The following is a 26,714-nucleotide window of genomic DNA, read 5'->3' as shown; positions in this document are numbered from 1 at the left end:
TGTCCACCTTCTCTGTGTGGATTACTGCACCGGCCTCCTAACTGTCCGGTCCTGCTCCCCTCCAGCCCATCGTCCTCACTGTAGTGATCTTTCTATAAAACCCAAAACCTGCTTGCTTTTCTGTTTCTGGAGGGACTCCCTGTTGCCTGCTGGATTAAGCCCAGTTATCTCAGGGTAATATTCAGGATCCATCAGAAAATTTGGTCTCTATTGTCCCCAGGTGCTGCTGGGTCCCTGTGTTTTCCACATTGCTCTGGTCTTGTATATGCTGTTCTTTTCTTACCTGTGCTCTGGACAATTCATAAACGTCCTGAAAGACCCTGTCCAACTTCTGCACACCTGTGATTCCTGAACCTCCCCCAGGCATGCTGGTAGCCCCTTGGCTGGGAATCCCACAACGCTGAGACATCTGATAAACCTTGTCATTCTGTGACATTGGCCTAGTTCCCTTGGTTGGCATTTAATACATTTTTGTGACATCAGAACAGAATTTTTGCCCTGGAAGAGACTTCAAATATTATCTGGTTTCACTTTCTCATTTGAGAGTGAAAAAAACAAAAATCTGTGCCTGGCGAGGCTCTGGGAACTGGCCAGGGTCCTGAAGCTTGACAGGGTTAAAAGTCCTGTTGGGCAATTTGTTCCCAAATCTGCTTATTCACCAGACTGGTACCTCAGCAAAGCTCTGTTGGTAAGTGTGATTGCCTCTACCTGTGACTGCCTCTAAGCTCTCACTCCTGTCAGCATTGTCAGCTGGGAAGCCCAGAGACTGTCTGCTCTCAGAGCTGCCCCTCAAGGGTTGTGGGAGACACGTCCGCAAGTAAGTAACTCCCCCTGTTTCTTGGATCTTTAGCTCAAAGTGAAGGATTTCAGCAAATTACTCTTCAAGTCAATTTCAGAGAAATCATTCTGTATGTTTTTGTCTTCAAACTTTTTTCTGTCTTTTGAGGCATAGGTGGGTGGGATTTAATATACGACCATTGTGGACAAAGAAAACACCCTCCCGGTGTCACACAGACACACACACACAGACACGTACACACACATACGCAAAGAATTGGAAAAGTAAAGTAGCATTAGCACATAATCTCACCAGCAGAGGACCACTGCTAACACGTTGGCTTCTTGCCTCTACGGGTCTTTGAATTTATTTATTACATAATTGAAGTCAACGTGTAAATAATTTCTCCTCGTGCTTTTGTAACTTGCTGTTAGATCAGAAGCACTGAAAGCATTCTTTTTGAAAGGACTTTTTTCCCCATCATTGCTCCTCTTGAATGCACTGACAGAGCTCATCAAAGGAATCTGCTCTCAGCTAATACGTGATTAAAAGGATGGCAATAGCACGTGATTCTTTGTCAGAGACGAGAGGGAAAGTCAGAGCCTGGGGACAAGGAGGCTGGGACCACTCAACTGCTTTTCTTTATTCGTTAATGAAGTTTATGGTAAATCAACTCTTTGAAATCTGTTCTTATACTGATTATCAGTGGAATTTGGCTGCGAGATTTTTAGAGGAAGTCTTAAAAGAGTGATTAACTTGGGGCTGATTTCTGGCGCTCTTAAGTGCATACATTTCTGTACCCGTCCCTGTGGTGGCTGGTCCCACCAGCCCCCCGCCTACCAAGCCAGACATCCAAGGACGCTTTTGGCCCCCATCTGTAGCATCCCACACATCCGTTCCAGCACTCAAGTCACCATAACCAGTGGACTCTGTCTCCTAAATGTTTTCCTAATTCCTGCCCTTCCCTCCAGCCTTCCAGTCGTCGCAGTAATAGCAGCTCAGATTTGCTGACTGATGTCTCTGTACTACATCCCTAGCCAGTAGGTCCTATTTTGTGTGTGTGTGTAAGGTACACATACACAAAACTTATCATTAGTGACATTCAGTATGTTCACAGTGTTGAGCAACCATCACTGCCGCCTAGGTTTGGAACCTTTTCATCTCCCCAAAGGGAAACTCTGTTCCCATTGAACAGTTGCTCTCCATTATCCCCTCCTCCCGCTCAGCCCCTGGCAACCACTGATCTGCCTTCTGTTTCTACAGGTGTGCCTCTTGTGGCCATTTCATCTCATTGAATGTGGCCTTTTGCTCCAGCGTCTTTCCTTTAGCGTAATATTTTCAAGGTCTATCCGTGTTGTAGCATATGTCGGGACTTCATTCCTTTTTATGGCTGATTCCTATTCCATTGTATGGGGGGGGGGTGCGTGGACCACATTTGTTTATCTCTTCATCAGCTGATGGGCATCTGGGCTTCCCCCATCTTCCGGCTATTATGAAGAGTGCTACTGTGAATATTCAGGTACAGATTTTTGTTTGAGCACCTGTTTTCAGTTCATTGGGGTACACACTCAGGAGTGGAATTGCTTGGCTGTATGGTAATTCTGTGTTTCACCTGTCTGAGAACCATAAGGACTACTTATTTTTATTTCATTTTAGAGAGCGTGCAAGCAGGGAAGAGAGGCAGAGGAAGAGAGAGAGAGAGAGAGAGAGAGAGAGAGAGAGAGAGAATCCTAAGTAGGCTCCATGCTGAGCGTGATGCGGGGCTCCATCCCATGACCCTGGGATCATGACCTGAGCCCAAATCAAGAGTTGGACGCTCAACCGACTGAGCCACCCAGGTGCCCCACACCCACCATAGGCACTATTTTAATCCTCATTTTATAGATGGGGGAGATTTCAGCTTGCAGAGAGGGAGGCCCGGGGTCCCACAGTGTGGTAGGGGGCAGAGCTGAGAGCTGAGCCCTCAACTAGGGCCAGAGTCCATGGTCTTTATCAGCAGATTCTACTGCCTCCTGCAGCCTTGTCATCATTTCTCTGTTGGCTGTCACATCTCGTTTATCCTCCTCCAGGCTGATGCCACGCAGTGGCCAGATCTACCTTTCTAAAATACTGATCTGACCGTGTTACTTCCTGGCTTAAAACCCTGCAGTCACCACCACCACCCCCCCAAACCATTCGGACGCTGCTGCAAATCACTATCCTGCTCTTGAAGACCCTTTGGGACCCGGGGTGCATTTCCTCCACATAGCAGGTCCGGCTCATGCTGTTCTCTCTGCCTGGCTTGCCCTCCTCCCGGCTCATTCTCCTCTGTCCATGGGTCACCTCGTGTAAAGCCTTTGTCCTTTGAGCTAAGCTAGGAGCTGCACCCCTCCCCACCCTACTTCTCCAGTCTTCTCCAGCCTCACCCAGCCACACTGTGTCACCCCAGCTTGCTTGCTTGTCTGTTTTTTCTGCAAGATTGTGAGCTCCTTAGAGCAGGGCCTGGATCTTTTGTTCCCCACTTGTCCTTTGAGGACCCATCACTGGGCTCATTGAATGAACTCGATGTCAGGAAAGTTGACCACCACATCCAAACACCGAGCCAACCTTGGTAGCCCACTGTGATGCATTCACTTAAATAGAGAGTTTCAGGCAAAAAAAAGTTATAGCAAAGCTTGGTTTCTGCACATGTGAGATGGACATAAGAATTCTGAGTTTAAAGTATTGTTTCAAAGACTATAAAGGGAGTAAGGCCTCGCCTCTGGCAAAAGTTCAATAAAGACCCTGATGGTTAAGAATAGTTTTGAAGAATGGTTTGCAAAGGCTTTTGTCCAGACACTGAGAGATTTTTAAAATCCTGCCCTGCCACTCAGTCCAGAAGGGTGAGCTGTATACTCAGAGTGGGAATCACAATGTTCAGGGTGACCCAAGACCTTGATGACCTAATGCAAGGCTCCTGGTAAAAGGCCAGGCTGGAGCCTGAGCCCCAGAGAGGCAGCTGTGGTGTGAAAGCTTCTAGGCCAGACTGCTGGCTGTGAAACCCGGATTCACTAGTGACTCATTCTGTGCTCTTGGGCCATTTATTTAACTGATTAGCACTATTGAACTCTAATTTGTAGAATATAGACTGAAACAGTACCCACTTTCTGGTTTTATTGTGAGATGTTAATGGATTCATGCGTGTAAAGCACTTGGGGCCATCTCTGGTGTTTACTGTCTGCTGAATCAGGTTAACTATGATGATGGTGATGGTGATGGTGACGATGGTGACATTATGGTGATGCTGATGGTGATGATGACAGTGATGGTGATGATGGTAATGATTATATTGGGCCTCCTTCTTCCCATAAAGCTAATCTTGAGATCTTACTCTTCTTTAGCCATTTACATGGAGGAGGAAAGTTGAAGAGCAGAGACATTTTGGGCAGGAGCAGGACCTAGCTTAAAGTAGCAACATGGGGGGGCGCCTGGGTGGCGCAGTCGGTTAAACGTCTGACTTCAGCCAGGTCACGATCTCGCGGTCTGTGAGTTCGAGCCCCGCGTCAGGCTCTGGGCTGATGGCTCAGAGCCTGGAGCCTGTTTCCGATTCTGTGTCTCCCTCTCTCTCTGCCCCTCGCCCGTTCATGCTCTGTCTCTCTCTGTCCCAAAAATAAATAAACGTTGAAAAAAAAATTAAAAAAAAAAAGTAGCAACATGGATGAGTGAAGGTTGAAAGAAGAAAGTGAGAGTTGTGAGTGGGCCTGCCCCAAGCAGGCAGTCTGTACCTGGATGTGCTTACCACTTGGCATCAGATTCCCAAGAGAGAAGGGAGAAAGATGGCGGGATCTGTAGAGCTGCCCTGCCTTTGCCCTCTTCCTAGATACAGACATTCATTCCTGCATCGCATCGGTGTCGCTGAGTTAAGCTAGATCCTGCGTCACAGTCTGCCACACTGCTTCTACTCTTCAAATTCTCTTGGCCATGTGATTGGCCAAAGGAAGGTAAGACCTCAGGTGGAGATTCAGAGATGGTGAAGGTGGGAAGAGGAGACAAGTTTGGTGGTTTGACCCCGTTGGCCCGTTCTACTTCATGAGGTAGGAAAGGAAGAGAGAGACAGAGGGGGACAGAGAGATCTCTTCCTGCCTTTTACAGTACAGTGACCCTGCCGGCATGTAATTCTGTTGTAGTCTTTGTTTCTGGTTCTCCTCAATCAGGCAGGGAACTTCTACCTTGGTGTGGGAGGTTGGGACTCCAGATGTGTTTAGAAAACCCCACAGCCCCCTGGACAAAAGCAGTGTGATCTAATGCAGGGAGAACACGGACTTTGGAGTCAGGCAGGGCTGGCTTTGGTTTTTTGGCTACTATGCACTTTGATTACCTACTTAATCTCTTTCCATCTCCGTTTACCTGTCAATGGAATGGGGACAATACATCCACTACAAGATTGCTGAAGATTGTATGATGTAAAGCTGACACCTTATTAGTTTCCTGGGGCTGCTGTAACAAGTTATCGCAAACTGGGGAGCCTGGGACAACAGAATCTTACTCTGTCACAGTTCTGGAAGCTAGAAGTCTGGAGTTAAGGTGTCGGCTGAGCCGTGCTCTCTTTGATGGCTCTGGAGAAGAATGCTTGCTTCTTCCTAGCTTCTGGTGGCTCCTGGAAATCCTTCCTTGGTTGTAGCTACCTCACTCCAGTCTCTGCCTCCGTGGTCACATGACCCTCTCTGTGCGAGTCTGTCTTTATAAGCACACATTCATTATATTTAAGACCCACCCTAATCCAATATGAACTCATCTTAACTTGATTATTGTTTCCAAAGAGCTTCTTTCCCAATACAGTCACATTTATAGCTAGTGGGGGTTAAGACTTAAGCATATCCTTTTGGAAGACACAGTTAAACCCATTCCAGGCACCTAACCTAGGGACCGGCCTGCTGTTGGTGATCAGATATCAGCAATTCCCTGTATCTCTCCATTCTTCTTCCTAAAGCTGAAAAAATAAATAAATAAAATAAAAGCATTTGCCTTCTGACACTAATCATTAGAGAAATGCAAATCAAAACCATGATGATTCCGCCTCATATCAGGCTGGTTGCTATCAAAAAAGGAGGAGGAGGAGGAGGAGCAGGAGGAGAAGGAGGAGAAACAGTTTGGCTGTTCCCCCAGAAATTGAAGATAGAACTATTATATAATCCTATTCCACTTCTAGGTATATTCCCCAAAGAATTAGAAGTAGGGTCTCAGAGAGATATCCATATACCCATGTTTATAGCAGCATATTCACAAAAGCCAGAAGATGGGAGCCACCCAAGTGTCCAATGATGAATGAATGGATAAACACAGTATGATATATACATAACAATGGAATTGTATTCAGCCTTAAGAAGGAAGGAAATCTGTTTCTTAAATCCCACATATGAGCGAAATCATGTATTTGTCTTTCTCTGATTTATTTCGCTTAACATAACACCCTCCAGTTCCATCCACGTTGTTGCAAATGGCAAGATTTCATTCTTTCTGATCGCCGAGTAATATTCCATTATGTATATGTGTGTGTGTGTATACACGTATATACATATATAATGTATAATGTATATACATATACATCTATGTACAGGCACACACACACACACACACACACACACACACCACACCTTCTTAATCCATTCATCAGTCAATGAACATTTGGGCTCTCTGCATAGGTTGGCTGCTGTCAATAGCACTGCTAAAGAGCTAGATACTGAGGTGCACGTGCCCCTTTGAATCAGCATTTTTGCACCCTTTGGATAAATTCCTAGCAGTAGTGCAATTGCTGGGTCATAAGGAAGTTCTTTTTTTTTTTTTTTTAATTTTTGAGGAACCTCCAGACTGTTTTCCAGAGTGGCTGCACCACTTTGCATTCCCACCAGCAGTGCAAGAGGGTTCCCTTTTTCTGCATCCTTGCCAACACCTGTTATTTCCTGAGTTGTTAATTTTAGCCATTCTGACAGGTGTGAAGTGGGGAATGGAAGAAAAAATAAAATAAGACACAAACAGAGAGGGAGACAAACCATAAGAGACTCTTAAATGCAGAGAACAAACTGAGGGTTGATGGGGGGGAGGTGGGTAGGGGAATAGGCTAGATGGGTGATGGGCATTAAGGAAGGCACTTTTGGAGGTGAACACTGGGTGTTATATGGAAGTGATGAATCTCTAAATTCTGCTCCTGAAACCGATACTATTCTGTATGCTAACTAACTTGAATTTAAATTAAAAAAAAAAGAAAAGAAAATTCTGAGACACACTGCAACGACATGGATGAACCATAAAGATCTAATGCTAAGTGAAGTAGTCAGATTCACAGAGACAAGAGAGTAGGACGGTGGGTGCCAGAGGCTGGAGGATGGAAGGAGGGTGGTTTAATGGGGACAGAGTTTCAGTTTTGTAAGAGGAAAAACTGCTGGGGACAGGTAGTGGTAATGATTTCAGAACAACGTGATTGTACACACTGTGATGTACAACTGGACTGGACTTAAAAATGGTTAAGATGGTAATTTTTTAAAAATGTTTATTCGTTTTTTGAGCGAGGGAGAGAGAGAGAGAGAGAGAGAGAGAGAGAGCATGCGTGGGGGAGGGGCAGAGGGACAGGGAGACACAGAATCGGAAGCAGGCTCCGGGCTCCGAGCCATCAGCACAGAGCCCAACGCGGGGCTCCAGCTCACAAACGGCGAGATAGTGACCTGAACCAAAGTCAGAGGCTTTATCGACTGAGCCACCCAGACACCCCAAGATGATAAATTTTATGTTATGTGTATTTTACTACAATTAAAAATATTACGAAAAAAAACCTTAATGGTTAAATATTCAGAATTCCAAGGGAAAAGGGAAAACTTTAAAATTCCTAGAAAGCCAGAAACAGATCCCTCTAAGAAGTCATCAGACACAGTTATGTCAGAAGACAGTGGGGCAGTACCTTCAGTGTTCTGAAGAAAAATGATTTTGGACCTTGAGTGATAGATTCAGCCAGATTATAAATCAAATGAGGGCAAAGTAACAACATTTTAAGACATATGAAATAAAAAATGTTTTCTAAACAAATTTACTTGCAAACAAATAAAATACTGAGAATACTCCATCACACTGAAAAAAAAAAAAAAAGCATCCAAGAAAAAGGAAGAAATGGGATCCAAGAAGCATAGTTTTGCTTTAACCAATCATGTGTGACAACACAGAAAGCTGTAAATAGAGGGCTCCAAATGACAGCAGCAACCCTGGAAAGTAACCAGTTGTGATCAGGTCAGAATGCCAAAGCATTCAGGGAACGATGACTTTAAGAAAAAAAAAAAAAATCCACTACCTGCAACAGATAATGTCATTAAGGAAATGGTATATAATAGGAAGAAAAAAGAAAGACAGTGAGAAACTCCAGGGAAAACAAAAAGTTACAGAGAAAGGACTGTTAGTCCAAAGTTAGTTAACAAACTAAAAATATGGCATGATTTCGAATAATCGGTGAAATGTAAGAAAAGGGATTGAATTAGAAATATATTGCTTTGAGGGGCAGATATTTATTAACATAGGATTTTTTTTTTACTTATTTCTTCAGTGAATAACATTTGTATAATCATAATAATCGTGTCTTAAAATTTTTTTTAGTTTTAGGTTTTATAATCTATAAACGACAAAGAATTGTGATTGCAGAACAAAATATATATGTTTTAAACCTAATAAACTGTGAAAGAAAGAAGTGGGAAAGGCAAGGGGGGAGAGGCAAGTGTGGGACATTAACTTCATTATCTTTTTTTAGTAAGACAACAAGAAATCGCCTCTAAATGTTGTAAAAATTGAAGTTTAATTTTTTAATTTAAACTTACAAAGATAGCTAATTGAAAAACTAAACATAATCATTACAATTAGAAGGAAGGGAAGAGATGTTTATAGGTCACAAACCCTACAAATTTGTAAGGTAAAAATTCATGAGCTAAATTCACATCTGTCAAAGAGGGAATAATGTGTTAATAATTATATAATATGGCATATATGTGTATATGTATGGTATATATACGTATTACACATAATATGTTACATACGTACCTATAATATGTTCATAATAATTCAGTTAATAGTATGTAATGCTGATGAATCAAGAAATAGAGATATATGTATAAATTTTAGACTTCAATTTTAAGTAACCATCTGGTTTACTAAGCCATAAAAACTAAAAACAGTATCTGTTTAAGATATTTGCCTCTGGGGGCCCCCTCAGTCGGTTAAGTGACCAACTTTGGCTCAGGTCATGATCCTGTGGTTCATGAGTTCGAACCCCACATTGGTCTCCAAGCTTTCGGTACTGGAGCCTGCTTGGGATTCTCTGTCTCTCCCTCTCTCTGCCCTTCCCCTGCTTGCATGCACTCACTCTCTCTGTCTCAAAATAAATAAACTAAAAAAAAAGATTTGCCTCTGGGAAGCTGGGTTAGAGTAGGTAGGGGAAGGCAGCAGGACATTTGCTTATCATCTTATACCCTTGACTTTTGTTAAGAGCTCTTTTCTGTAGTAGATTTACATTACTGTGGTTTTTATTTTTTATTTTACTTGTTTTAAGTTTTTTAATGTCTATTTAATTTTGAGAGAGAGCGACAGAGCATGAGTGGGTGAGGGGCAGAGAGAGAGAGGGAAACAGAATTGGAAGCAGGATCCAGGCTCCGAGGTGTCAGCACAGAGCCAGACATGGGGCTCGAACTCACAAACTGCGGGATCATGACCGGAGCCGAAGTCAGAGGCTCAACTGACTGAGCCATCCAGGCGCCCTACATTACTGTGCTTTTTAAAAGTAGTAAAATGGCTACAAGATTGCTCATTATATGGATTGAATAATTTATAGAGACTTAAAATATTTAACTGCTCTTTGGATTTTGCAACATTTAGGATACATTAGGATACTTTATATGATGCTCTGCAAAAAATACAGAGCTAAATTTGTGTGCGTATTTCTGGACCAAGCCAACCTTGTATATAAACTTTTATGCATAGTTTTGAATTCTTCCCTGAGGATAGAATCCTAGGTATTAAACTGCTGAGTTAAAGAACTGACTGTTTTAAAGCCTTCTTGTTATGGACACACACATTTTGTCCCTCTTATTTTTGAGTATAGACGTTTTGTTGAAAGTACTCCAAGGGGTAAAAGTGTTATCAAAATGTGAGGCTCTTGGTCCAGGTCTGTTTTTGAGGTCACCTTTTTTTTTTTAATTTTGTGAATTTTATTTATTTTTTTATTTTGCGAGAGAGAGCGGGAAGGGGCAGAGAGAGAGAGAGAGAGAGAGAGGGAAGGAGAGAATCTGAAGTATGTTCCGTGCTGTCAGTGCAGAGCCCAACACGGGGTGGAACCAATGAACCGTGAGCTCATGACCTGAGCTGAAACCAAGAGCTGGACATTTAACTGACAGAGCCACCCAGGTGCCCCTTGAGGTCACCTTCTGATAAAACGACTGATTAATGGCCACCGTACAGCTTCTCCATTATGGTACCAAAAGGAGTTGCCTCTGTCTACACAGCCCACAAAGGAAGACACGGCAAGAATCACTCGGGTTTGGTGAGCAAGTGTTAAGGCCGGATACTCTTCTAACGACTTCATTCAACTTCGTTCATATTCCTGTGTACTCCTCAGTACGACCCTTGGACGGCCACTGTCTCCATTAGACAAGGGACGGAACAGAGGCAAAGAGAGATGAACTGATGTGACCAATTCTACACAGCCAATAAGGCAGAGCTGATGTCACACAGCCCGGTGGTCTGAATCCAGAGGCCAGGCTTCACCCTCTCGGCTGTTTACGGGCCCCCCTTGCCTGTGAACAGGAGGCGGGAGGTGGACCTTGGTCAGTCCCAGTCAGTGCCCACAGGGAGGGTACATCCCACAAACGGAGAAAGGACCCCCGCCGACAGCCTGGTACACGGTAAACACTCGATAAGCAATCGGTGATCAAATAGCACGATCAAGCCAAGCTTTGCACGAATCTCTACATTACTGTTGTCTTTGATCTCCCTGCGGTGACGTATTTTTATCCCCATTTCACAGACGAGAAAAGTGAGGCTGCCAGAGGTTAGGCCTAAGCCACTCATCCGTGGCATCACGGCTCTTGTGACGGAGCTGGAATTTCAAGCCAGATCTGGAGGGCTAGAAATCCAGAGCTCTTCACTTTGTCCAGAGTGCCTTTGAGAGCATTCAAGGAGTTAATTCTTGTGAAACCCTGAACCTAGGGGTTCTCAACGTGTGTTCCTCGGACAAACGGCACGGCAGCGGCCCCTGGGAGCTTGTTGGAAATGCGCCGCTCGTGAGGCCCTGTCTCTGGGTCTAGGGGATCAGAAACTCAGGGTGGGATGCAGTTCTGATGCGTGCTTACGTGTGAGTCAGCCCAGAGTTTGACCCCTTCTGAGTTCTTGTAAGATGCCAGCTGCTGTTGTCTAGACCCTAAGGAAGAGGCGGAGGGAGGGGCTGACGGCGAGTGTCCGGAACTTACCAGCTCCTCTCAGTGGATAGATGCCAGCCGCCCCTGGCCCATCCCAGAGGCACGTTTGTCCCGGGCTCTCGCTGGCTGGAGCCCAGAGGACGCCACCGAGGAGAGGCGGCTGGGCGAGTTAAGCCCACGGGAGCTCTAAGGGCCACCTGTCAGGTTGTTGAATCGCCCGGCAGCTGGCTGCCCCTGCTGTGTCATGCTTCCCTGCCCTGTGTATCCTTCTGCTTGGCCCTGATGTCCAGAGTGGGCTGCGGGCTGCCCCTCTGATGGGACGTGTTCCCAGCGAGGGGGAGCAGGCCGTGTCGAGGGGGAGGGAAGGGCGCTACAGGTTCTCCTCTGGCGTCTGCAGAAATCCGCCCCTGACTCGAAACAGTTCACGGATCCCCAGTGCCCTCTTAGGGTTGTTACATAAGGATTCAGGAATTTAACACTCTTGAGGCCTGTGAGGTGCCAGGCTCCGGGCGGATGGCCCTACTGTGTGCAAGCCACCATGCTCGGCCCCTTGCGGTGTTTGTCCCACTTGACGCTTAGAGATCCGCTGTCTAAGGAAACAGGCTCAGAGAGGTCCAGCGACGGGCTCAGGCAGCCCAGCCAGTGTGGACAGAGCTGGGTCCAAATCCAGGCTGGTCTCACCGACTCCCTGATTCTTCTGCTGTAACTCTTAGCTGTGACCTGACTGGAGGCTGTGAAGTGTGACCATGGACAAGTCCCCCCCCCCCTTCTTGTCCCCTAGGTTGTCCCAAACCATGGCCTTCATGCAGCAGGATTCTTCATAGCCTCCATCGCCTCCTTCGTGCTGACCTGGGCCACACTTTTCTTCACGGCTCGCTATCAGTGTTTGAAGGGAAGCCTGATCACCAGACATCAGGTGAGTCTCCACGTGCATCTTGTTGCCAGAGGGCAGTCGGGTCGGCGGTAGATGTGAGGTTGATTGAAGTGTTCCCTCCAGTTCGATGGGTTGATTGATCCTCAACCGGGATTGATGTCCGAATCCCCAGGGAAACGACAAAATGCTCGTGTCCAGCCTTGCCTGCAGAGACTGTGACTGGACCGTCCCAGGATGCGCCCCGTCCTTAGTGACTTTTTTGTTTTTATTTATTTTTTTAATGTTTACTTATTACTGAGAGACAGAGAGACACAGAGCGTGAGCAGGGGAGGGGTAGAGAGAGAGGGAGACACAGAATCGGAAGCAGGCTCCAGGCTCCAAGCTGTCAGCACAGAGCCCGTCGCGGGGCTCGAACCCACAAACCGCAAGATCATGACCTGAGCTGAAGTCGGTCACTTACCCAACTGGGCCACCCAGGCGCCCCCTTAGTGACTTCTAAAGCTCCCCGGATGATTCCAGCAAGTGGCCGGGGCTCAGAGCCACTGCGGCCTGACCGAGTAAGCGAGCGCCTTCCTGTGCAGATAGTGCTGTGTTCCCGCCACACTAATTCGGGGCCTGGTCCACACTCCCTGCGGAAAAGTCTTTGGAGGCTCACTCCACCCTCAGGGGGAGGCTGGATCCTTCAGCCGTGGAGCTTCACCGTGCGTGGGAAGCTCTGGGGACGGTATGGAACTAGGCTCAGAGTCGTGCTGGCTGAGGAGTGGCGGAGCTGGGGTATATATCATGCCCCGGTGGTCATCGGTCGAGGATATGGGGGCAAAGGGGCTGTTAGAAGGTGGGGGAGGAGGGACTGCCCTCCCCACTGAGAAGGCCCTTTGAGACCAGAAAAATGAAGCAGGGACTGCCTACAAGTTACAGTTTTATTCAGGCTGACTTACAGGGAACGGGGCGCTCTGCGATCCGGGCCCTGCGCGGCTGTTCTCACAAAGTCCGGACCTCAGCCCGCGGGTGTTACAGAGCGAGGGGACGTGCCGAGGGCGTTGTAGTGAGACCAGAGAGTCCGTACGTACCTCCCAGGGTCCACGTGCGCCTGATCGGCAGCTCTCCTGGAATTAGATCTCATGGGGCCATCTGTGCATCAGGAGGCCGAGAGACTGTGTTATCTTTAACCAATTTACGGAGAGCCAAAACAAGCCGCCCCCTTCCAGCCTTCACGGGCATTTCTAAGGAATGTATATTAACCTCCAAGGGGCCTGGAACACGTAGCCCCAAGAGAGGAGGGCCACAGATGGAGTCAGTATTGTCCACAGTCCTACAGGGGCCAGGACAAAGGGTGACGTTATTTCCTGGCGTGGGCTCTGAAGGCCGGCAGAAGCCTTTAGGGGAAGCAGTGTAGATACTGGCTGGTGGGTCTTGGGCCAGCGGGTCTGAAGCGGCGAGGGGGTGTGGGTAGGAAGCAGGCGACCTCTGCTACAATCTCCATTGCCTCCTATGGAGCCTGGAACTTAGGAGGCCCTGAATCCACGTGTGAGGATATGAAGGAGCCCTCGGCCCATCAGTGGATGGACAGACGGGAAGGAAATCAGGGCGGCAATTTTTAGAGTGAGAGCAGCTCCGTGGAGCCTCCCCCGGAAGGCGCTGCTGGGAGTAAGCATCCGTTGGCAGCTTCTTGGTCCCTCCAGGGCCGTGGAGGGCTGGAGCTGCTGTGACCCAGTGTCCCCCAGGGGCCCAGCAACTTGAAAGGAACACAGCCATCTGTTCCCCTCACTTTATTTTTTTTAATTAAAAAAAATTTATTTATTTTTGACAGAGAGAGAGAGAGAGAGCATGAGGGGGGAGGGGCAAAGAGAGAGGGAGACAGAATCCGAAGCAGGCCCCAGGCTCCGAGCCGTCAGCACAGAGCCGGACGTGGGGCTCGAACTCACAGACCGCAAGATCATGACCTGAGCCCAAGTTGGATGCTCAACGGACTGAGCCTCTCAGGCGCCCCTCCCCTCCCTTTATATTGAGGAAACTGAGGCCCATGAAGTTAAATACTTGCTTCAAGTGGCCCGGGGACCTGGCTCCTGGGGGCAGTGTCTGGAGGCTGGAGGTCGTGTCCCATTGTTCACTTTATGTCTGCTTCCTGGAGGAGAGGATGGCCGTTTCAAAGTGAGATCGGCCCACAGTCTCCGTGGAGGCAAAAGGGAGGGGGAGAAAAAGCGTTCCTCTAATCAGACCTCCAGCTTCTCTCTCAAAGCCGTTATCAATCACAGAAGAACAAAACTCCCCAGCTGCTTTGATGAAGGAGCAGAAATCCTTTGCTGGAGATGAAAGGCTGATCATTACAACCGCAGAGAGGAAAGCAAAGTGTTGACTTAAGGTCTGAAGACCCTTGAAGTTCACAGGATGAACTCTTTTCACATCTTTCTTTATTTTTGGCAGCCTGAGGCAGCCGCTGAGACAGTGTGCAGTGAAAACAGTGCGATCAAACCCTCCTTCTGCCTTACGAGTTCGACCAACTTGGGACCAGATACCAACTCTGACTCTTCGTGAGCCGTGCGAACTCAGATAACGTCATTTTACCCCTCTGAGCCGTGGTTTCTTATATGTGATGTGGGGACAACAGCACTTCACTGTGTTGGGATAGTTTCATGATAATACACCTACAAGGCACAGGGACAGGAATTCTTAAATATTAGCTATACTTATCACCCAGTTTTCAGGATTGATATTAAGGACACAACAGATACATCTATCCAGTCCTGGCGTTGGGCTTAATGATCTCTGAGGTCATTCCCATCTGACAGGTCTGTATTCTGATTCGAAACCAGCCAGGTGCATGGCATTGAAGTTCATCTGCCAACTGTAATTTTCCTCTGCATGATGATGATGGTGGTGATAGTGAAGGTGGTGATGATAGTGATATAGTGATGATGATGATGATGATGGGGATGCTGGTGATGATGATGATGGTGGTGGTGATCGTGATATGATGATGGTGATGGTAATGATGGTGAAATATTTTCATAGGTCTTTACAGGTTGCAAAGGCCTCTCCATCCATTGTTCTGTTCGTACACACGGGAACCCGGTGTGGGGCTACTGGAATTATGATCCCATTTCTTTGATGGGAAGATGGAGGCTCAGGCAAATGCAGTGTCTTGCCTGAATGTACCCTGTTCGCAAGTGGTGGGGCCAGCAAGGTCCTCCCGACTGCAGATCCCTGCCTTCCCTCGTGACTCTCAGCGCATGGCGTTCACAAGAGGGTTCACTGGGTTGTGTCTGAAATTCCCCTGTAGGTTCAGCATCATGAGAACAAGCTGGAGTACTCCCAGTTCACCTCGGCCAATGGTATCAACGAGGACCTTGCTCTCAATGACCAAATGATTGACATTCTGTCTTCAGAGGACCCCGGGAGCATGCTTCAAGCCTTGGAAGAGTAAGAATTCTCAATCACATTATACTGGCTTGGATGTGATGAATGCTTTAACTTCACTGGCCTCAGAGCAAACCCTGAGTACATTTCATTCATTCACTCATTCATTCATTCATTCATTCTGTCATCTGTTATTCAGTTATCATAATGGAACTACTACTGTGCTTGGTATTTGGAAAAAGGGATGGATAAAACAGAGTTTGTGCTATAAGCTGCCTGATCTAACGGGCAAGACAGACACACAAACCTAAGTGACCATACAAGTTTGATGAACATCCTGCTAAAAGGAAAATCAAGGCTAGCTGAGCCGAGAAAAGGAAATAATGACCTCTGAGAGAGTCCTGGAAATGCTTCTCAGAGGAGGTGGTGTTTTAACTTATTCTTGAAGCATGGATATAAGCTTTCCAAGCGCATTACGAGAAGAAAGACTTTTCAGGCAGAGGGAAGAAGGGGCAGATGAAAGGGTCAGCAGGATGCATCTGGTGAACGCAGCAGCCGGGTACGACTGATGGGTAGATGGGGGTATTGAGTACAGCAAGATAAGGGAAGAGGCAGCCGGAGAGAGAGGCCAGGCCAGGCGACGTGTTTGCCGAACTGAATTCGATTCTTGTCGTTTATTAGTACGTGCTTAGAATGGACCACCTGTGCACAGTAGAACGTAGAGCCAGACACGGTTCTGAAAACTTTGCGAATACCAACTCATCATCCTTATAGCAACCCAACCGAGCAGGGATTATTGTTCTTACCAGGGATGAGGATTTGAGAGTCTCTGGAGCTTGCCCCAGGCGCACACTTAGGAACGAGAGAGCCAGGTTCAAGGCCAGGCTGCCTGGCTCCGGGGTGCATGCCTCTAACCAGGATGCTGTTGCACGGCCCACGGTTTCTCCTGGCCGGCACAGGGGTCACGGTCTATAAGGTGACTCACTCGGTTCATCAACTTGGCCTTTCCTCGTTTCCTTTTGGCAAATATTTACAGAAAGCTGCTTTCCGTGTTTCCTATCTCGGCGTCCAATTGTCTTCAAAATTCTGTTTCGTCTTTTACTTCTTCAAGCGTAAGAAGCATAATTATTTTGAAGTCTCTGAAGCTTTATTACCTTTACCATGTTCTTGTGCCTGTTGTCTTCTGTTCCCCTTAGTTTGTGATCAAATTTCCTCTTCTCCTCGGATGCCTGGGTAGTTTTGATCGTGTGCCAGTGTGTGTGAAAATTTGTGAAGACAGTGGGGGACTGACTAGGAGGAGGTTACCACCTTCTAGGCAGGGAGGGGCATCATTCTGGATGACCCCCCATACAGAGACTGAGACCACGCAAGGCAGGGCTTCTGGTCCTCCAAGGTCTGGTCTGTTTCTGGCGTATCTTTACTCCTGAGGCATCTGTACCAACCAAAGGGTACAGGCTGACCTCTCCTTGGAGTCTCTGGACCTGAGTTTCCACCTCCCCGGTTCTGCAGGTCTGTTGAGAACTCTGCAGAGTTTATCAGCCCTTGGGGCTGCCTCTTCTGGTACTTAGACGCCCTGGGGAACAGAGTGGCCCCAGATGCGGGGCTCCCCTCTCTGAGTTTCTTTGTTCTGCTAGGTCTTGACCTCATCTTTTACTTCTCCTTGTTGGTTCTCAGGTGGTCTCAGAGTGATTTGGTTTTTGCCCAGCTTTTCTTTTGATGGGATAGTTTGTCCAAATTACCTGGACCACGAACAGAACCGATCTTCGTGTAAACCCCACTCTAGGCGAGGAGTAGACACAGTCCCGGCCACAGAGGCAGGCTGTGAGAGAGATGGACAGGGAAACAGGCAAGGCCCAAAATAGCACAGAGCAATAGCACCCTTGACTGGTCCCCAGAGTTAGATCAGGGTTTAAGTCTGGGCTGTGCCACCAGGCGCCCTTGGTTCAGTTACGTAAGTGAAGTCTCAGGGTGAGAGGGACTAGGTCTTGTAGGGTTCTGGATGTCAGGGAACGGCCTTTTAATTTTAATATGGGCAGATCTGTATGTTCAAAGGCCACTCTGGATACAAATGGACAGTGGCTTAGAAGTCCAGGGAGATTGTTGGAGATGTCGATGTGTGACTTGGGGCAGAGCTTGGGATTAGCCAGAGGAGCCTACAGAACTTGGCAACTGATTGCCCTGTGGCTGTGAAGGCATGCGCAGGGGGCGTAGTTTGGACACTGAAGGGGAGGGGACAATTCAGGATGCCTCCCTGGGATGCCGTGTTGGAATGATGGTTATTAGCAACAGAACCCCGTGGGAACCTCCCCAGGCTGGATTCCATTTGTGACACACTTCCTCTGATCGTACATTCGGGATGCATAGCTCCACCCGCTCGTTTCCCACTGGGGAGTGATTTCTATCGATTGGAGTCATCACCATGCCGATAAGCTATAATATCTTCTATTTGTACATAATACCCCATATTCGGGAAGCATTTAAAAATGCAAGGTCTCTTTTCCACATGTTGGTTTGGTTCCCATGCTAATGCGTTTTGGTAGGGCATCTTATTTTTGGCGTTTGCTAGCTGAAGAGTCCGATGCTCGTCTAGGCAAAGAGGTTTATCCATAGCCACAAATCTAGTAAGTGAGTCTTCTCTGTTTAATCTCGGCCACGTTGTGTTCCGCAAATACTCTCTGAGCCCGAGTTTCCTCATCTCTTAACTGGGGGAAACCAGGAACACCGTGGGAGACTGTACAGCTTAATGATATGAAAGAGACTTAACGGCAGAGTCCTCACCGTGGCATTCCCTCCGAGCCGGGGTCTCACCTGCAGGGACGTGAGCAGATGGAAGAGAGAAGCGTTCAAGATGGGCAGCCCTTCTCTGAGTCTTTCTCAAGAGCCGTGCAAACAGCAACTGAGCAGCTCCGGTGCTGTCTCCCTGGAGCCTGGAAACGGAGTCCCGTGGCAGGAGACGGACCCAAGATACCTCCGGAAACAGAGAGCATGGTCTGTGCTTCCTTAGGAGCAACTGGTCACTGGTCTGAGAAGAGAGCTCTCCTGTGTCTGACTCGTGGCATTTTGTGAGCTGAGGGAGGTTCCGAGCCCAGGGGGACTTCCGTCCTGCCTGAGGGGAGCCCCTTCCCAGCCGAGCACCCTCGTGCACTGTCGGGACTTGAGCCACGGAAGTGCAGGACTGTCCTTGCACGGAGCTGGGCCTTGTTCACCCATCTCTGGGTCCAGGGTCGTGCCGCTCGGCTCACTGAGCTTTTGGGCGGCCATTCAGGCGTGATCTTTCATTTTAGCTTAAGTCCCTAATCAGAACGCCAAGGGAAGCACGTTAAAGTTTGTCACACTACTCAAGAGGGAGGAGGGAGGATTGGATGGGCAGCGGGGAGAAAGGTGGGTGGCTTACTGGCAAAGATTTGTGAATGTCCCATTACATTACATGGTAGGAGCAGGTGCATCGCCGAAGTATTTCCTGGCTTTTTTGTCCGTTTTCTTCCGAAACATGAAAACGCAAAGTAGAGTGAAAGGATTTAGTTTGTGTGATCAGCACCTGGATATTTAATTTGCAAGTAGGTGGTAGTCCACCACCTCCGGCCAGAGGAAGTAGGGCTGTGATTAGCATATATGTGTATATTAATACATACATAATAGTGTATGTGATAGTAACCTACAATAGTAACAGCGTGTAATGTAAATAGTATCAGGACTAGATGGGAAGGCATTAATCATCCTTTGTTGTTGGTTCCAGAAGCGCTTGGGGCACCTGGGTGGCTCGGTCGGTTAACATCTGACTTCGGCTCAGGTCACGGTCTCACGATTCGTGAGTTCGAGCCCCGCGTCAGGCTGTGTGCTGACAGCTCGGAGCCTGGAGCCTGCTTCAGATTCTGTGTCTGCCTCTCTCTCTGCCCCTCCCCTTGTGCTCTGTCTCTCTCTGTCTCTCAAAAATAAATAAACATTAAAATTAAAAAGAAGAAAAGAAACGATGGCGTGTAGGGAGCACCGTCTTCCTCGATCCCCGCGTTCTGTGAAATCAACAACAGCCACTGCAACGTGCTGGTCCTGGTGTGTGAAATGCCGTGAGGATTGAGGTTACCGAGACTGTATTCCTGTAAGTCACCTAGGAGCTCCAGAATTTTAGATTTATTTCTCCTTGGAAGCTGGTCTTTTTTTTTTTTTAACGTTTATTTTATTTTTGAGACAGGGAGAGACAGCATGAACGGGGGAGGGTCAGAGAGAGAGGGAGACACAGAATCTGAAACAGGCTCCAGGCTCTGAGTTGTCAGCACAGAGCCTGACGTGGGGCTCACGGAACGCGAGATCATGACCTGAGCCGAAGTCGGATGCTTAACCGACTGAGCCACCCAGGCGCCCCCTTGGAAGCTGGTCTTGTTTGGCCTGAAGAGTGTTTGACACTGATGTTCAAGCCTGACCTGAGAGTGCGTAGCCTGCGAACTGCCTTTGTCTCTCGCTCCCCTCCCCCACCCCACCCCCCATCCCAACATTCAGTATTTATTGAATGCCAGTTCTGTTTCAGGCTCCATGGTTGAATGCTCATTTTAAAGTCTTGGCGATTTTTTTTTTTTAATCACCGCATTGTCAGTTACTTTTAATCTTTCCATCTTGACTTCTAGTCAGGCTTAGGAGCTCCCAGAAAGAAAATGTCACTCAGAATGTCAGGGGCTTAGTATGCATGGAAATCTGTGATTGTCTCCCCACTAAAAATAGCTTTTTTTCTCCAGCAAATAATTTATTGCATTTGTAATTCTTATGTGAAATTTAGCTGGGCTTCTAAATATGCCATGAGGTGACTTGATTGCCACCTCTTCTAAGACCCATCAGAGCCCTAACCTTGCTGTCTCTTGCTGGTTTATTTTTGACAAAGAGCATTCCCTTGGTTGGCGTGGTGTATCTTTTACATCATTAATTCATAAGCTGCCTCTTGCAGAGAGGATCTGAGGGACAGGTCTCTCCTTTGGTTTCTATCAGGTTCCTAGACAGTTGTCGTAATAGATACAGCTCAGCCCCGGACCTGCAGAGACGAGAGGAAAGAGGAACCAGGCAACCACCGGCTGCTCCCGAAAGCTTCTAGAAGCGTGGAGAGCCCACAGTGTCTTAGCGCCAGCCCTGCTCTCGCCCTGACCTCTGCCAAGCATCTCTGGCCCATGTTCTTAGGTCATTCTCACCGCGGCTCCTGAAAGGAAGCTGGTGTTCAAAAAAGGTTTATAGGTTTTGCCTAAAGGTCGCACAAGTGATAACGGGTTTGTGCTTTCCGATCTGCTATTCTATTGACAAAACACAGCTTTTGAAGAAGATGGTGCATAGATTTTTCCAGAGAGGCAAAGGAAAATAAGAGAAGAAAGTCCAGGGCTGTGTCTCTTTCCAGTTACTCAAAGGAATCTCATTGCTGATTTCTGATGTTAGCACCGCCTTCTAAGCTGTCTCAATGTGATGGTTTGTACCAAGTAGGTGTTCGGGGAGTATGCATTGAGGTGAGGCTTTTCAACCTATGTATTTGTGATTTTCACCGGCCATATGGTGTGTGTGTGTGTGTGTGTGTGTGTGTGTGTGTGTGTGTGTGTGTGTTTTACAATGGCGCCTTCTTTATTCTGTATTGACACTCTACAGAGATGTGATTTTGTTCCTTATGTCTGGAACTCAGGGAAATGAAGCGACTCACCCGAGTTTCCTTAATTCATTTGTTCTTTCATTTGGGTTGCTTGCTCGTGGGTGCGATACATTTTTAAAACGTGGGAGGCCCTGGCCCGACGCTGGCAAAGTGTCCTGGTGTGGGTCCCCGTGGGACTCACGCAAGCGGGATACAGACGCGCGCACGGATAACCGCGCAACTCCACGGCGTGGTGGGGACTATGAAGGAGCAGGGCGCTCTGTTAAAGAACGGTGGGGGCTCACTCTCACCTGGGGCTCCGGGAGGCCCCTCAAGAGCAGGGTCAGGGGAGCTGAGACCTGAGTAATGGGCACCCGGTGGGGGCCACATGGACGGAGCTTGGGAAGGGATGTGGGCACTTGAGGGTCTAGGAGGGGATGAGGCCGGAGTAGCAGAGGCACGTGGAGGTGGGCTGGAGGGTGGGCTGGAGGTGGGGTGCCTGGAGCAGCCTCCATTATTCACCCTAAAATTCCTGTGTTCTTGGGGCTCCCGGGCGGCTCAGTCAGTTAAGAGTCTGGCTCTTGACTTCGGCTCAGGTCGTGATCTCACGGTTTGTGGGTTCAAGCCCCGCATCGGGCTCTGCGCGTTCAGCAGGGAGCCTGCTTGGGATTCTCTCTCTCTCCCTCTCTCCCTGCCCCTCCCCTGCTTGCACACACACTGCCTCTCACTATCTCTCAAAATAGATAAAAAAACATTAAAAAAAAAAACCAACCCTGTTTTCTTTACAACACCCGCGGCTGCTTTGGCAACTGGGCAGTAAGGTCACAAAGGCAGGGACTTTCTGTCGTGTTCGCAGATGTGGCCCCGGTGCCTCAAACGCGGCCTGGCACACAGTAGGTGCTTGTGCGGTGATGGCACACGACAGTGATAGGCTTGATGGAGAGTCACCGGCAGATAAATTAGAGGCTGCATGGTTAACTTGACAGCAAAGATTGGGGGGGAAGGACGGCACCACTCAAACCGGCAGTTAGCGCAGCATGTTCCCAAAGGTGACGTGTTCTCACGGGCTGCCCAGAGTTGCCCTGCGGGCGCCGGGCTGTGACGGGGACACCCTGGCAGAGTGACGTTCGTTCGGCGGCCACCCGTTCCCGTGGGCGTCGTCCGAATGGGCTGTGCGGGGGTCCGTCACTCGGGGCCAGCTTCCCAGGAGGCCCCCCAGGGCGTAGGTGTGTGGGACGTCCCTCCCGCAGGCTCCACGCGGGTCTGTGGAATCAGGGGACGCACGAGGCAGGACGAGCTGCGCCTGCTGGCGGCTTCGCGGTGGGGTTGGTGGCAGCTGTGAGCCGAGCCCTGGGGAGAACGTGACACAGCTTCCTAAGACCAGGAAAGAGGGAGGATTGAGCTTTGAGGGAAGATCCAGAGGCGCTGCTGGGCTTGGCCAGGTGAAGACGCCTCTCGAGACGCTGGGTGGGTGTGTCAGGAGGAGCCAGATGCTGGGTCTGTTCAGATGTGACTTCGAGTTCGGGGCCGGACGTGGCTGGACGGAGACTGAGGAAGGAGCCCCCGGAGAGCCGCATCGAGGGGAAGGGAGCGGGACAGCGCCCGCGGGAACTGCAGCATTGACAGGACACCCGGGGAGTGAGGGCAGGAAGGCAGACAACATGGGTCCCAGAAGAAGGGGTGGCCATCCATGTCTGATATTTCCTGGAGTTCTATCAAGTAAAGACTCGGAAAGGTTTTGGTTTTACCTCCAGGACATGCTGAGGACCAGAGCAGGGTTGGGGAGCACGGGGCGAGTAGCATGGCCTCAGTAAACCCCTGTGAGTCCTCCATTATGTGTTGCTGTGCAGGGGGCAGAGGTGGGGAGCTTTGCGGTGCAGGGGGACAGAGGTGGGGAGCTTTGCCGTGCAGGAGGCAAGGGGTGGGGAGCTTTGCCGTGCAGGGGGGCAGAGGTGGGGAGCTTTGCTGTGCAGGGGGACAGAAATGGAAAGTGCAAGGGGACAGAAGTGGGGAGCTTTGCCGTGCAGGGGGCAGAGGTGGGGAGCTGCAGATTAAGGGGAAGCTGGGGCCAGGAAAAGGAGCCTTTAGGGGTGATGCCAGAGGCTCTGAGCCTTCCAGTGGGGACATTTCCTCCACAGAGAGGAGGAGCCTGAGGGTTTGGGGGAGGGCAGGGAGAGTTAGAGGAAAAAAGGAGAAGGTGGGAGGGGGTGGGAGCCAGGTGTCAGCCCTGGGGAGGGAGAAGGTCCAGAGTGCACGGAGGTGCGTGCTGGTGTGTGGATGGGACGCATCCGTGTGATGCTTGCCACTGGGGTACAAGGTGAGGACGTCGGGAAGAAGAGGGTAGGACTGCAGAGGAGCCTGGGACAGTCCCGCCAGCGAGGGGAAGTGACTTACTGGCAAAACCCCCAGAATTCCCGCGCACGTAGAGTGCCCGTTTGAGGCGGGTGGTCCCAGCCGGCCTGCATGAGGGGCTCCCTCCTGCAGTGCTCTGGTGGGAGGTACCGAGCCCCCCGAAGGGTGGGTGGGAGAGCCCAGGGGTTAAGAGAGCAGGTCGAGGAGCAAGGCTGCCTGATTTGGGTCCCGGCCGTGCCACTTCCCTTCGGGTGACTGTAGGTGTCATATCTGTCAAGTGGGGACAGCCGTGGCTGCCTCTGAGGGTGCCTCTGGGGGCCCCAGGCTGTCTGAGGGGAGCAGGAGCACACTCTAACCCAAACTCGGGGGCCCCGAATTTCTTTCGCACTGTTGGAGGCCAGAGGCGCAGAGTCGATTTCCCCGGGCTGAGTGAGGTGTAGACAGGGCCACCCTTCAGACGGTGCAGGGTGGAGCCTCTCCCTCTTCTTCCAGCTTCCAGAGGCTTCTCTCAGTCCCCAACTTGTGGCCACAGCCCTCCGGTCTCCGCCTCCCCGTGGCCTCCTCCTTTTCCGTATGTATCCGGTCTCCTCAGCCCCCGTCTCAGGGAGACAGTTGTGATGGGGTTCAGGACCCACCGCACAATCCGAGGTAATCTCCCCATGTCGTGATCTTTCACTTAATTCCACCCGCAAAGGTCTTTTTTTTCTTATAAGGCCACGTTTACAGATGCTGGGGACGAGGGCCTGGTGTCTCTGGGTGACCATTGTTCCAGGAAATGATCAGAAAAATCTCAAAAGAATGAGGGAGGAAGCAGAGACTTGAGGGGATCCGTGGGCTGGAAGGTTCAATGAGGTGAGTCCTGCTGTTGTTTCTGGAATGTTCCTGAGGGTTCTCCTCACACAAGAACCATTAGAAATGGTCATCTCCCCATTAAGGAGTGGTTGGTCCAGAGCTCAAACCTGGGTCCCGTGACCCGGGCTGTTTCCTCTGCTGCTTCCTCACACGCTAAGCCCGTATGATGGAGATCCATCTGGATGGTGAAGACACACAGGAGGGAAGGGGGCACGGCCTGGGGGGGGGGGGCGGCTCTTCTCTGCCACCGGCGTAGCACTCCTGCTTCCCTCCGTGTGGCTGGGGTGTAAGTGGCTCCCTGCACGTGGCGGGGGCCCGGAAGTCCTTTTGGCATTGAATGATTTCACTTCATGAGCTATTGCCTGCTGTCTCACTGGAGTTCTCATGGGGGCTGGCCACAGTAAGAGGCCAGTGATAACTCCCTTCGCTTTTCTTTTCGAGTTCAACTCCCTCTCCTCCCTCCCTCCGTCTCTCCCACCCACCAGCCCTCCAGCCCCCTTCCCGTATGGATCTGAAAGCATCTGCTGTGTGCTGAGCACTGGGTGACACGGTGGGGACACAAGCCAGACTCCGGCCAGCTCCCTGCCTTCGGGCTTCCATTGGCGCCCTCACCACGTGCTTCTGTAAGGCTCAGTTTGTGTGTCTGACTCCCACGTGAGACCCCGAGCCCTTGTTTGGAACAGGTCTGGCAGCGCTAGCCAAGTATCAGCAGCATCTTGTCAATGAGTCTGGGTGAAATCGCACTGGGTGTTGGAGGGTCTTTAGGACCCTTAGGTCTTTAGGACAGTGTCAGGCAGGGAAGGGGGGCGTTCTTGGCAGAGTGATCCCGCGTGTACAGGGCATGGGCGTGTGACAGTGCCTCCTGATGTCCTCACAAGGCGCAGAGAGGATTCAGGAGACCGGACGCGTGGGAAGGTGTCCAGGAGAGGCCTTAGTGTCTGAAAGTAAGCCTTCACGGACTCCCCGATTGCCTCTTCCCCGCCCCCCCCAACCCACCATGCAGATACTCATGCCTGGGCCGGTCCTGGATTTCTGGAAGGATGGACGTCGGGGTTCACCTAGAGCCTCACTTGACCGACACAAGCACACAGGCCAGCTGAGGCGGAAGCCCCGCCCTCACACCTGTGCCTTGCTGCCGGGTTCCCACGAGGTGCTTGCTGGGTCCCCGCCAGTGGCTGACAAGCCAGAGCGGGATGTGTGCGGGGGACAGACCGGGAGAGCAGAGCAGCGGTAAGGCCCATCTCGTTCCCATGGCAACCCTCACTGTCATCTTCCAAGCAAGGTGAGGGTTTCTTGGAGGAGACACTTTCCTGCTTTTAGAAGCAGGTGTTTTGTGAGCCCCCCCCCCCCCAACCGCCGCACGCCTGGCGCTGTGCTTGGCGAGGTGCCGGAGAGGAAGCCGAGAAAAGCGAGGGCCCCCGGGATGCCCGCCATCGGCAGGGGGAAATGACTCCCACACGGACACGTACCGCACAATGAGTCACCCTCGGACCGCGCCTCTGCCGTGTGCGGGTGGTTTCCACGTGGTCCAGCGCACCTCTGCAGGGCGGGACGTGATCTTCTTCCTGACTTTGCATCCCACCGAACCCACACCACCGCTTCCCCGGCCAGGAGGTCCACGCGGCCTCTTAGGGGGTTCTTGAGATGAAAGGAATCACCTCGACTGTTGGAGTGGCTGAGGGGGGTCACTACAGAGCTCTCATCTCCCCTCAACCTTGAGGTCTGCCCCAGTTGGGAAATAAGACCTGTATCTGGCATGTTCTCCAGCCAAAAATCGAAATCACCCGTCACTTTCATTACTTTGGAAAGCTCGATCGGAGGATGCAGCTTTTGTGCAGCTGTGATGAGCCCCATGGTGAGACACTGCAGCCCCTCCCCCCCCCCAAGAAAGCCGCCTTCAGGGACGTCCTCCTCCCGGTCAGCAGGTACTGTGGCTGCTCTTGCCAAGTGCCAACCCCTGTCCCCTGTCGGTTCCCTCACAGAGCTCCTCCGCATGAAGGGGCCCCAAGGAGAGGGAGACCCGCATGGCCCCTCCCCAGCATTGGCCGCTCAGGTTGGCCAGTCCCAACCAATGGATACTGGTCAGATGGCAAGTGTGTGTGCCAGGCAGGAGGAGGGCCCACTTCCCTGGGGATGGCGGTGCCTGCAGCGGACTTTTTGGGGCCCTGCCCTGGGCCACCAGCTTGACTTTACTATACATAGCCAGGCGGCACCAGCCACAGAGAGCATCCAGGAGAGAGGTTGTCACAAGCACGGGAGAAACTCCCTGTGTCCCAGGGAAGAGAACACCCCGTAGTCCCTGACTCCGATTAATGCCCATGTTTCTTTTTCCTGCCTCTGCTCAGCCAATTTGTTGAATAGTGAATAACGAACAGGGCCAAGAATTAGAGGGGCATAAAAGGCCACAGTGTGCAAAACGAATTATCTTCTCATCCCTGTGCCCAAAGGCAGTCCGTTCCCCGTGGCATGCAGCCTGCGGGGATCGTCCACGGCCATCTGCGTTTTTAC

At 50.1% G+C, this 26,714-nt stretch overlaps 1 protein-coding gene across 1 annotated transcript in view; it reads left to right on the top strand.

Annotated features, from left to right (window-relative positions):
- EVC2 (EvC ciliary complex subunit 2) overlaps positions 1 to 26,714 on the top strand; it is a 135,108-nt gene that overhangs the window by 32,426 nt on the left and 75,968 nt on the right. The window contains exons 8-9 of the mRNA XM_047856663.1: positions 11,960 to 12,094; positions 15,333 to 15,472. Of these exons, the coding sequence (XP_047712619.1) occupies positions 11,960 to 12,094; positions 15,333 to 15,472 (275 nt within the window). The remainder of the gene's footprint in view (positions 1 to 11,959; positions 12,095 to 15,332; positions 15,473 to 26,714) is intronic.

This window comes from Prionailurus viverrinus, chromosome B1 (assembly GCF_022837055.1).
Source record: "Prionailurus viverrinus isolate Anna chromosome B1, UM_Priviv_1.0, whole genome shotgun sequence".
Lineage (NCBI taxonomy): Eukaryota > Metazoa > Chordata > Mammalia > Carnivora > Felidae > Prionailurus > Prionailurus viverrinus.
This window is presented reverse-complemented; position numbering and strand designations above follow the sequence as displayed.